Source organism: Rhinolophus sinicus, linkage group LG11 (assembly GCF_036562045.2).
Source record: "Rhinolophus sinicus isolate RSC01 linkage group LG11, ASM3656204v1, whole genome shotgun sequence".
In the NCBI taxonomy this organism is placed as follows: domain Eukaryota; kingdom Metazoa; phylum Chordata; class Mammalia; order Chiroptera; family Rhinolophidae; genus Rhinolophus; species Rhinolophus sinicus.
In genome coordinates, this window is record NC_133760.1 from 2,721,915 (window position 1) to 2,734,672 (window position 12,758).

The 12,758-nt window shown below is 43.4% G+C and overlaps 1 protein-coding gene across 9 annotated transcripts in view; it reads right to left on the reverse strand.

Annotated features, from left to right (window-relative positions):
- Positions 1-526: 526 nt before the first annotated feature.
- Positions 527-12,758, reverse strand: part of PEG3 (paternally expressed 3) — a 32,866-nt gene continuing 20,634 nt past the window's right edge. For all 9 annotated transcript variants that reach the window (XM_074315357.1, XM_019716869.2, XM_074315360.1 and 6 more), the window contains 3 exons: positions 9,487-9,589; positions 8,602-8,694; positions 527-8,255 (listed from right to left, as the gene is read on the reverse strand). In XM_074315357.1, coding sequence (XP_074171458.1) covers positions 4,078-8,255; positions 8,602-8,694; positions 9,487-9,589 — 4,374 coding nt within the window. In that variant the 3' untranslated portion in view covers positions 527-4,077. The remainder of the gene's footprint in view (positions 8,256-8,601; positions 8,695-9,486; positions 9,590-12,758) is intronic.

Sequence of the window (12,758 nt, forward strand, 5' to 3'; positions counted from 1 at the left end):
TCCTCATCCACCTTATTCACTGGATCAAGCACCGTGCAACTTCTGGCTCTTCCCAAAAGTCAAAATGACCATGAAAGGTAAACATTTTGAATGAACTCAGGACATCGAGGCAGCCACGACAGTGCAACTAAAGACACGAAAGAGGACTTCCAAAACTGCTTCAGAAAGTAGCAAGAACAATGGGATAAGTGTTTGAAGCAAGGGGGAGCATTTCAAGAGGGATTAATGACAATGTGTCTTTTACAGTAATAAAATTTTTTAAATTTAAACATTCACCATAATTTTTTATCACACCTTGTATGTTTTAATTCTATAGTGTAGTTAAAAATATGGAATCATACAGTATTAAAAGATTGCTTAGAAGTAATTGTTGCAATATGTAATACTTAAAAATGAAATAAAATTTGTAAGCCAAGAATGCACAAAGACCTAAGAAGGCACAAAATTTTTGGATTTATAATTTTAACAACAAAAAACACTTAAAATGAACAAACCACTTAAAATGAACAAAAGAGACTGAGCAATATCTTATTTTTAACTTTATTTTTATTGTTGACACTATTACAGATAGAACAACCACAACCATATTATAAGAAACCAAAAACCTGTGCACAGAAACAAGATAAAAAAATATATCAAGATGTTAACCACAGTCTTTGGATGGTCAAAATATAGGTGAGTTTCTCTTCTACATTTCTGCGACTTCAAAGTTTCTATAATGAACACATTCTGTGTTTACAATGGAAATAAATGTAATAAAGGTGGATTACCAAAACACTATGATAAAGATCATTCAAGGAAACCAAGACAAAATATTTAACCATAATCCCACAATGACCACACAACTATTTCTTAATTGTTTTCCATATTTCTTCCCATCTTTGACTCTATGCATACTTATCATTAACGCCTTAATAATCACAGATTGGTGTACTGATAGAGATGTTAACAGGAGTTGTTGTTAGGTGTTGGGAATATGGGTGAATTTCTTTTTTTCTACTTATTGAATTTCCCAAAGTTTGACATGAGTATGTATATTTGTAATGGAAAAATACATACATAAGATTTAATACCAAAACACCAAAGATCATTCAAGGAATTAGAGACAAAATATCAACCATAATCCCACAATGACAACACTATTTTAATTACTTTCCATAATTTTTTCACCTTAGACTTTATGCATACATGTTCAACACTGCCATAATCACAAGCTTGTACACTGAAACAAGATGGAGGAAACAGATCAAGATGTTAACAGTAGCTGTTGGGTGTTGGGAATATGGGTGATTTTTTTTTTCCCCTTTTCTAATTTACTGTATTTTCCAGTTTTTCCTCTGCATATGTATTATGGTTGTAATAGAAACAAACATAATCAACTTTGTTATCAGAACACTATTATATGGAACATTTGAAAACAGTAAGATGAAAGTGTTTAACAATAATTCCACAAAGATAATGTAACAGCTATTTTGAATACACATTTTGACACAGTTATAATCATAAACCTGTGCACAGAAACAAGAATAAACAATATACTAAAGAGTTTCTGTCTTTGGATGGTGGGAATATGAGGCTTTTTTTCCTCCACTTTTCTGTATTTTCCAACTGTCTTATAATGAGTTCAAATTATTTCACAATGGAAACATGATTATAAACTTTTTATTAACACTACCATAAAGAACATCAAGGAATTTAAGAAAATAATGCTCAACTAGAAGCCTATAACAACACAACAGCTTTTAACTATAAGCATACATTTTAAACAGTTGTAATTGTAGTATAAATATAATTCTGAGTCCTGCTTTTGCCACTTAATATTCTGTAAATATATTTCCATGTTGCTAAATAACTCTTCATGATTATCATTTTTAAACAGCTGCGTAAGAGTCCACAAATACGTTCACTTAATCATTCTGTTTGGCATTCAATTTGTTCCTAATTTTTCACTAACACAAGGTTGGAATGGACTCCCCGACATTGGGCAAATTGCTTTCTGAAAAGGTTCCACCAATTAAACCTGCCAACAGTGATGAACCCAAGTTCACCCCACCAATGTCAGCAATGGCTTCCATCTCAAGTGTCCTCTGATGCAGTGCCCGACTGCTCCCGTTTTCCTGGATGTCTGTTCCAACCTCCATCTATGCAGCGGGCCCTCACATACACCATGCCATTGAAATGGCCCCTCCTTCTATATTGCCCAGGACGTCCTGCTTAATTCCTTCTCACCAACCTGGCTTTCTAATCCCCATTTCTGTTTCCTTCTGTCAGCTTCCTCACCCTCCTAGGTCTGGTGACGTATTAGGACGCCCTTCTTTGGCTTATTTGTGTCTGCTTCATGCTCTCATCCTGGAACTTCCCTCAACTTTGGCATTCTCAGCAGTTCTGACACACTCTCCTTGAGCTCTAACCATGCAGACATTGGAGAGTGAGATTTAGACATATCCCCCCAGCAGGTATTTTAATTTCACTTGCTCCAATTTTCTGCTCTTATCCTTTGCTCACTTCCACAGATTTACTTTTTAAAAATTTTTTAAATTTAAAAAATTTTTTCCCAGCCAACTCAAAGCCAAAAAATATCTTAATAGTCATTATGCGAGGGAAAGGGAAGGAAAAGGAGCACAGGTGGTCCATAGAACAAGACACAGGAAACCTCAAGCTATGAGGTCAATTTCTGATTAAAGTGGAAAATTGAGATCAGACAAACACAACACTCTAATGGAGAACTCAGAAATACTTAGGAGGGTTGAAAGAAGAAACACGAGGTAATGAAACAAATTAAGGCTGCTGGGGAACCTGAGTCCATGTTAAGCTTGGGTTGAATGTAAAGAAAGTTTTTGTAGGGTTTTTTTTTTAATTTTTAAAATGCAAATTAAACATGGGGTTGGGGGTCAGACAGGTAAAGATGAGAATTTAGTTCAGCGATAGAAAGCTATATGGATACTAGCTCCTGGGCACCCAGGGTGCAAACTGACGTGGCAGTACATTACTAACGAAGCCACGTTGCTACTTGTCACTTAAGGCAGGAAGCGCACAAAGGAAGGGATGAAAGTCGTTAGCTGGCATCTTTATTTACAGCACAAGAGCCTCTCCCTATGGTTCTCAACCTTCATTAGGCACTATAGTGATCTAGTGATGGTTGCAACCCAGTCTAAAGGCAAAGTAAGATTTACAGGGAAAAGCTTCGACTTTTGTGAATTCACTATCAAACGGACATTAAATTGGTTTAAAAAAATAACAAACTTGTAATATTTTTGCATGAGAATCACTGCAAGGTACAATGTGGCAACTGATCGATTTGGGTCACAAAAGGTCAATCCACATATTGTAAAGGCGTATACAGCATTAGGTTACAAAGTGTTGGTGTAGACGAAATGGTTGAAAAGGAAGCTCAAAGCACTTCTCTTTTCAAATAGCCAAGAATAAAAGACATTTTCTCTTTCATGCTACACCTTTACAAGAATATTTAAGAGTAAGGAACAATACACAGTCAATTACTCAAAAAGGTGGGGTTAAAATAATGCAGAACAAATCTTTCTCAGGACCTAAAATGCCTACAAATATATTCTAATTTGTTGCTCTATTCCTCCTCCAAAAAAAAAGAAAACAAGAAAAATCAAAGCGTGCCAGGTAAGGTACCTCTGCACAGTAAACTGTAACTGGGTGTCATATTAAGTCCAAGTATTGGTGATTTCTATTTTGCTGATTTGCTATTCTATATACATTCAGGAAACATTACATACAGGTTACAGAGGTGTCATTTACAGTGGGCTGGGGCAATTTCTGTTGCCTCTGCAACTCCTAGGATGTCCCCTAATCTGATTACTTGGATGAAAGGTAAGCTATGTGCTAGGGCTTTCCCACATGCACACACCAATTTTGATGGGGGCGAATGAAGACTGAAGGAATCTCTACCTGCAATTTCTTTCCAGTCTGAGTTGTCTGATGCTAAGTCAGGTTTGTCCACACTAAGGTAAGTTTACTTCTGACATTATTATCGGTTGGTTCAAATTCTCTGTGGTTTAGTAAGGGTCCAGTTCTAAATATAGGGTTTTTCCAATCTTTACACTTGTCTTCTCAGCCTGTATGGGTATTCTGGTGTCTAGCAAGGGACAGGCGATCACTGAACAGCTGCCCGCAGACGTCACACTTGAAGTACTTGTCGTCGGCCCTATCATTGTCACCAGTGCTGGTGCTGGCGTGTTCAGTGTAGTGTGAGCTTTCCCCATAGACATTTCCAGGCTCAAATATTATCACCCTGGCATGGGTTTTCAGGTGTTCGCCATAGGCCGAGTTGGAAGTGAAGGTTCCTGCGCATGCCCGGCAGTCATAGTATGGTTCTTCAACCTGAATCTCTTGATCTGCACCTCCTTCCTCTGGGTCTTCAATCCCTGCACCATCTGGCTCATCGGCATCACCCTCTGGCTCTTCAGCTCTTTCTTCAGGGTCTTCGATGCCTGCTCCATCTGGCTCATCTGCATCCCCGTTGGGCTGTTCGGCCTCCCCATTGGGCTGTTCAGCCTCCCCATTCGGCTCGGCAGCCTCCCCATCTGGCCCTTCGGCCTCTCCATTGGGCTCTGCGGCTTCCACGGTGGGCTCAGCGGCCTCCACATTGGGCTCGGCGGCCTCCACCTCCGGCTCGGCAGCCTCCATGTTTGACCCCTGGATCCTCAGAACCTCTCTTGGGACAAGGACATTGGCTTCAGCTTCCTGAGCTGCTGCTTCTTCTTCTTCAACATGAAGCTTCTGATGTTTAGTGAGAACTGTGTTGTGAATAAAGGACTTCCCACAGTCCTTGCACTCATAAAACGGTGAATCTCTTCTGGGGGGCTCAGTAAGAAATGAGGTGTGAACAAAGGAAGCCCCATAATCGTAGGGCTCCTCCTTCTCGTGAACTCTCCTGTGCTCCCTCAGGTCTGACTGGCTGAGGAAAGACTCCCCACAGGTGTCACACTCGTAGTGCTTCTCTTCAGCTTCACTTCTCTGCAGCTCAGCGAGGGCTAAGCCTGGACTGACAGCGTCATCACTGCCCTGGCCCTGTGCCGGGGGTTCCTCTCCAATGTGAACTATCATGTGCCGATCAAGGACCGAGCCATGGATGAACTCCTGACCACACACGTGGCACTGAAGGAACAGCCCTGACGGAGCATTCTTCTGTGGGACATGAGGCCTCTGTGGGTTAATGACCAAGGGTTGCATGAAAGGCTCATCATACCTTCTCTGGCCATAAAACTGATCTTGCTCATGGATTTTCTGATGCTCAAAAAGGAAGGAGCTATGAACAAAGGATTCCCCACATGCCGGGCATTCATAGAGCTGCTCCCCAGTGTAATCTCTCTGATACTCGCTGACAGAATGGGTGTGAATTACAGACTGCGTGTACTCACGAGTGTTGATCACATACTCTCTGCCATGAACTTTCTGGTGGTCCTTGAGGTCTGCACGATCCGCGAAGCCCAGCCCACAGTCCTTACATCCATAGATGGCGTCCTCGGGGTCTTCCTGTTCATCCTGCTCATCCGACTCGTCCTGCTCATCCTCCTCGTCCTGCTGAGGCCCATCAAGGCCTACACCCTGAATAACAGAGGCTCCAAACAGGTTCCCTCCGTGGAACTCCTCTTGGGCATAGATTTTCTGATGTGTACTAAGGTCTTCAACGGTAGCAAAGCACCGCCCACACTCCTTACATTCTTGGCGCATTGGCTGTTGGCTGTAACTTGCCTGCACTGGCTGTTGGCTGTAACTTGCCTGTACTTGCTGTTGGCTATAACTTGCCTGCGCTGGCTGTTGGCTGTAACTTGCCTGCACTGGCTGTTGGCTGTAACTTGCCTGTACTTGCTGTTGGCTATAACTTGCCTGCGCTGGCTGTTGGCTGTAACTTGCCTGGGCTGGCTGTTGGCTGTAACTTGCCTGCCCTGCCTGTTGGCTGTAACTTGCCTGTGCTGGCTGTCGGCTGTAACTTGCCTGCACTGGCTGTTGGCTGTAACTTGCCTGCACTGGCTGTTGGCTATAACTTGTCTGTGCAGGCTGTTGAGCGGAACTCATCCCCATTGGCTGTTGAGCATAACTTGTCTGCACTGGCTGTTGAACATAACTCATCTCAGCGAAACTCGTCTGAGGGTCAGTGGAGGATAAGCTGCGAATAACAGATCGTTCGTAGTTTTTACTTCCAGAGGGCTTCTTTCTATCGTGAATCTTCTGATGTTCAGTGAGGTCGGAGCTTTGAATGAAGGACTCTCCACACTCTGGACATTCATAGACTTTCTCTCTAGGATGAAATGTTTGAGATTCACCAAGACGTAGGGAGTGAATTACAGAGGTCTCGGGGTTCCTGTGCTCAATGTTTTTCTTCTTAGCACGGGCCTTCTGATGTTCACGGATATTTGAGCTGGAAACTGACGAGTGGCCATCCTTCTTAAACTCGTTGGCTCCCCCTCCAGTAAGACTTTTCTGGGGTTCAGTATGGGGTACACTGCGTATAACAGAGTCCTTGTAGTTTTTATTCTTACCCCCTTCATAAGGGTTCTCTCTGGCAGGATTTTTCTGTTGCTTATCCTGAAGATCTGAGATACAAATGGAGGACTCTCCCTTCTCATTACATTCAATGAGTTCATTTCCATTTCGACTTTTGGGATGTTTGAAAGTGGCTAAACTGTAGATAACAGACCTCTCATAACTCTTTCCTTCAGAGGTATTCTCTCCAGCACGGACTTTCTGATGTTCAGCAACATTTGAGCTCTGAATGGTTGACTCTACAATCACTTTTGGCTTATTGGACCCCACTGTACCGTGGCTTTTCTGAGCTTCAGCAGAGGCTAAGCTATGAATTACAGACCTTTCATATGGTTTCCTCTCATAGATATTTTCTTTAGTGAGAAATTTCTGGTTGTCATCAGGATTAGAGCTAATGGTGAATGCCTTCTCACCCTCATTGTCAGGTGGTCTTGTTATAGTATGGCTCTTCTGAGATTCAGAGAAGGGCACACTATGAATGACAGACTTCTCGTACCCCCTCCTTTCATAGAGGTTCTTTCGAGAATGAATTTTCTGATGCTCACTCAGGTCTGAGCTTTGCCTAAAGGCATCCCCCCCATCTTTAAAGTCATAGCGCTTCTCTTTTGAGTAACTTTTCTGTCGCCTTTTAAGGGACTGACCAGGAATAAAGGTTTCCTTACACACTTTACCCTTATTTTCAAATAGGTTTGCTCTAGTATGGATCTTCTGATGTTCTTTCAGAGATGAGCTGTGATGGAAGGTCTCCCCACATACCTTACATTCATACATTTTCTCTTTAGCATATATTTTCTGAAGCTCATTAAGGGTTGGGCTGGGTTTAAAGGCTTCCCCACGCTCATTATCTTTGCCGTCTCTACCGTGGGTTTTCTGGTGGTCCATCAGGGCAGAACTATGAAGGAAGGTTTCCTTACACACCTTACATTCATAGAATTTATCTTTTCCATATATTTTCTGAAGCTCACTAAAGGTTGGACTAGGCATGAAGGGCTCCTCATACTCCTCATCATTACATTCTGTGAGATAGTCTCTAGTGTGAATTTTCCGATGTTCAGCAAGAACGGCACTCTTATTGAAGGTTTCTCCACACTCCTTACATTCAAAGCGTTTCCCTCTAGCCTGCTTTTTCTGAACCTCACTGACGGCCACACTATGAATAAAGGATTCACCGTACTCATACAGATTCTCTCTAGTATGCATAATTTGATGTTCAACAAATTCTGAAATCACACTGAAAGCCCTCCCACACTCATCACACACATAGGGCATTGCCCCAAAATCAAGTGGCTGTGACACAGTGAAGGAGGGGGCGCCAAGGCTACTCATGCTCATTGCTTTTCTCATTTCACTACATTCAAAGGGCCTCTTCTTTGGACAGCCTTTCTGATCATGAACTGAGCCCTTCCCATCGGTGTCAAATTGATAGCGCCTTTTTCTTTCAAGAACTCTCTTTTTGGAAACAAGGTTTGAGTTACAATTAAAGCCTCCCCTGAAGGCACTCCCTTCATGGCCCCTCTCCTGAATCACTGACTCCCTCTTGTTGAATGAGACATCTTTCCAATCACGGCCTGGCCTTCTGGGGAACCTCGGTGACCGATCATTAGATTCCCTTGCCCTCCCTGATTTGGAGTTGCGTGAAACGTCCTTGATGAATTTTTCCATTATCACCCCGTGGGAAGATTCATCTTCACAAATTCCCCGCCGATGGGTTGACTTTTTGGTTTCAGGCATAGTTTTCAGACCTGGAAAGAAACCCCAAATGTAAATACTCCCTCGTCCCTATACTTGTGCAAATTAACAGGACTTCTGTGATGGTGGTGCGAATATAAACTGTAAAAGGTTTATCAGTACAGCAGGTCCTCGAATAACGTCATTTCGTTCAACGTTGTTTCAACACTGATGAGATCCCGTAGGAAGTTAACTCTGTTTATATCAATTAGCCTATGGTAAAATTGGTTTCGTTAGTCGTTGTTTCACGTAAAGTCGCAGAACCTATGGACAACATTAAGTGAGGACTTACTGTATGTATATATATCGCCCATCTCATTGATTAAAGTGACCACTGTGCACAATCTATCTAATTCTTACCTCGACTGGTACTTGGGTAGGCACTTCTCTTTGACCTTGATGAATGGCCTTGTGTCATGTGGGAGTGGCCATCGTCTTCAGCAAGTTGAACCCCTATTCACAAAAATACAACAGCTCATACTTAAGTTGGGGACCAAGACTCATCACCATAAATTGATGTTTGTCTTTCTCTGAGCCACTAAATATGAAGTAACTCATATCCCATCCTTTGGATGTCTTCGATTTGCAGTCTCATCTCCTCACTATCACTCCTTAGCCCAGTGTAATACAAATTTTAATTAATTACCCTGACTCCATCTACAAATTTGTACAAAGACCTCCACATGCCCCTAAATTGAGTGCTTCCCCTTTTAGTCTTCACCTCCTCACAGCTGCCTCTTAAATCTTCATATCCTCTCTTTCACTGGCCTCCACTGTTTTCGTCCTTCTTCTTGGCTCTTCTTTCTCCAACTGTTTTCCAAACTCGAGCTGCTCAGGCACCACTGCCTCACACAACACTCTCGGTGTGGCTCTCTCTTCCCAGCACCAGACCAGCAGAGCCAACTGCCTACTATGACTTGAGCTAGTTATCTTCTAGGAGAGTCCAAACTGGAACTCAGGATCCCATTCTAAATGTGTATTTAAAAACCTCTGCTGTCACCATACTAGGAAAGTACCAACTCTTGTGGCAAGAGCCGTCTCCCTGCTCCCCCCACCCTGTACAATACGTTCTTCACCCAGAACCAGAGTGACTTCTTAAGAACACAAATCTCATCACTTATTCCTCTGCTTGAAACCTTTCGAAGGCTTCTTATTATCTTTAGCATTCAAGCATGGACTCTAATACCCCGCATCACAAAAAGAATGAGACAAAATGATCCAAAGACTGGAGAAGCCTCTGCTTACCCAGTGAAAGTAGCTTCCTGTAGTTCTCCATGTTGTCTTGAATCGGGTTCTGAGGCTCCCTGTCCTCAGTCAGGTCCACAACGTCCTGGTATGACACTGCATCCTAAAACAGCAAACACACATCTCTCAATGGAGTCTGTTTCCATGGGCATCCAAAGAGAGAAGAATGCTGGCGACATGGGAGCTACACAGACAAAGGTGTGTAGAAAGTGCTCATGTTTGGGCTTCTGAGTGATCCAAGTCAAGTTTTACTGGGGACCTACTTTGTACCTACCTTGGCGCTATACTCTGAGGAAGATCCAAAAGACGTATGACACATATTCCTTGCCCTCATGCAGCTTATAATTTGGTTGGAGAGAAAAGACTCATGAAACAATTAGAGAACAATGAACAATAAAGTGGGGTACAGATAATCAGTGCTAAACGGGTTTGGTAGAGGGACAGTTCAGGGTGGGCTGAACAGTGAGCAAAGGTTTTGTAGAGGGTCTTGGGTGGGGCATTAAGTGGTGGGTAAGATTTTGACAGAGAGAGGGGGACTGGTGGGAAAGTTTCAACAGGCTAAATATCAACTCTGTATGGCATATGTGGGGAAGAGAAAGAAAACGTGGTTTAGCAGACAAGTCAGGAAGTGACTTAGGCCTCCCTCCCCAGTGTGGCCTTCCATGTCCCGCACACCCTCACATTGTACAACATGGCTACACTGTGGGCTCTTCTAGGTGTACAGAAGTTCCAAATAACCCAAGAGTAACTTTAAGCACCGAGTGCATTCATTTTTATACCTTCCTCTTTTGTTTTAACGGATACTTTCCTTAAAAGCCTTTTTAAATTCCCTGCATCACTTAGGAGCGTCTGCTATGCAGAATCTTACAGAACCTTTTCTTACGGCTATACTAGAACAATACTGGTGTTAGAGGTGGGCTCCTAGAGAGCTCGGCACCAAGGCCTGAAGACAGACTCAGGAGGGAGAAGCCGCTGTGGGAAGCCCACAGGCTGGGGAACCAGAGAAAGCTCGAGGGCTAAAGGACAAGTGCATTTATGAGCCGTGCAGCCTTGGGAACAGAAATCTTTCTGAGCCTCAGGTTCATCTGTAAAATGGAGAGAAGGGCATCAGCCCCTTATGCGTGAGGAATTTTTGCAATGTTTTACATATTAACAAAATTATGTTAGAAAAATGTGTATTATTAGTCTATGCTATCACTTTGATACTAAATTTATTATAGTTCCATTGCTGGAACATTATAGCCATGTGAAAATGTAGCAAAAGACAGTTAACAATTGGGTGCATATCCTATAAATAGGCACAGGCACTGGGACTCAGGGGAAAAGCCTCGTTTATGCAACAGACAATGTCCAGTAAGTAAACAGCAAATCCCATTAAAACTAAGCTGAGCTTCCAAAGTGAAACTTCAAGTCAGGGCTGAGATTTCTAGGAGGACCACTGAGCTGGGAAAGCTCAGGCAGTGTTTCAGCGGCAGTACGACTATCGCCTGTACAGCTGCGCCGCGTCCTTCCCGTTGGTCGGATAGCAAGCTCCTCTGGAGAGGGGCCACTGTGCCCGGGTTTGTGACAGTGCTTCCTAAGGACTCAGCACTGGTTTGCTGTGACACAGGAGGGACAGATGCATGTGCGAGGGAGGAAACTGGGGCTCATGAGGTCAGAACTTGCGGGGCTGAGGAGTCAGAGGGTCACCATCTCTGGTGCTGACAAACCGCAAGGGCAATACAAAAGGGGAGGAGTATTTTTCCTATCTTTGTCTCCATTTGCCTAATCTGAGTAAAATAAATGTACATTAAAAATTTGAACTATACTGTTTCTCTGAAAGAAAAATGATGCTTTGACTTAAAATTGTTAATCTACTGCAAGTGGGTCGCTCTAAAGCTTATCCATTTGGTATCTGTAATCAACAGTGGATATAAACGTGCGCAGGCTGAAGATCAAGTCCCACCTGGACAGGTACTGTCAGGGGGCGGTGCCAGCACAACTCGGCCTCATGGACCATTAAGACACTTACACATCACTCTGAAAGAAGACAGGAATTTTGTTTTGCACACCCCCAAATGTAATTTATGTTTTCGGCTGCTGCTGTTTCTACCATTATGAGTTAATAGGAATCAGTGGCTTTCAGACCTTTAGACTATACAGACATGCGCCAACTCTTCAGTGTTACGGAAGGGCATTTTAAAAGCAAAACAAGACAAAAATATCGCTACCAATCTCCTATCATCTTCCTTTCCTAAGATTATTTTAATACCCCCAAAAAAGGACACTTGCATTGCTCATTTCCCCACAGATTACTGAAAACATCCATCACTGCCTCACAGAGCAGTGTGCACAAACCACTGAACCACCTTCACAGGTGGCAATGGCAATGCTACCAAAGAGGCTACTTCTTCTAAATCAAGTTTAAGGTGGTTTCTACAATTAATATTTTAATGTGGATTCATAAAAGTTTGATCAACTTGGTTTCTCCAAATAAGAAATCAAAATTAGTGACAAACTAAGTGTGCTGCAAACTGAAGTTATCCCTGGGACAATGGGAACATAACCCACATTTAGGCTGGAGGACCTGTCACCTCTGACCCCGCCCACCTTCTATGTCCCCTCCCCCATTAGCTAGTGCTGCTACAGAAGCTCCACCCACTACTCCTTCCCGTTAGGCACCCAAAGTCCCTGCCTGCTTCCAGGAGAATTCAAAGCCCTCCTTATAAATTCCACCACAGAAACCACTATTAATACCTCTGTGCACTGGGGACAGACCTGAGCTCTTTGCTTGGCTACAGGAGACCAGTGACCAAGCCCACCCACACTTCCAAGCCACTGGGTACCTCGTGCTCTGTGTTCCAGCCCACCTGGCCTTTGTTCAGTTCCTGCTTCAGCGCCTTTGCCCGGGCTCTCCCTACAGCCTGGGGGCCTCTCATCCTGACACTTCACCTGGCCGGCTCCCCATCGTACACATGTCAAGCGTTACTGTCTTTGAGACATTTCCCTTCAAATCTAAATCAAGATCCCTGTGCCAAATTCCCATTAACATTCTATTTTTCCTTAAGAGCACTCTGGACAATCAGCAGTCACATACAATATTTACATAGAGACTGATTTGTGCAATTGTTGAATGCCCTTCTCAGTTATAAGACTGAAGGCCTCCAGGGCAGGGGCCCTAAGTGTCTCGGTCACTGCTGCACTCCCCAGGGCCTGACCCAGTCAGGCGCGTGACTGTAAAAGGACATGCAGGCTCAGCGCCCTGGGCTCCTCTCTCTGTTCTGTGGCCCTCC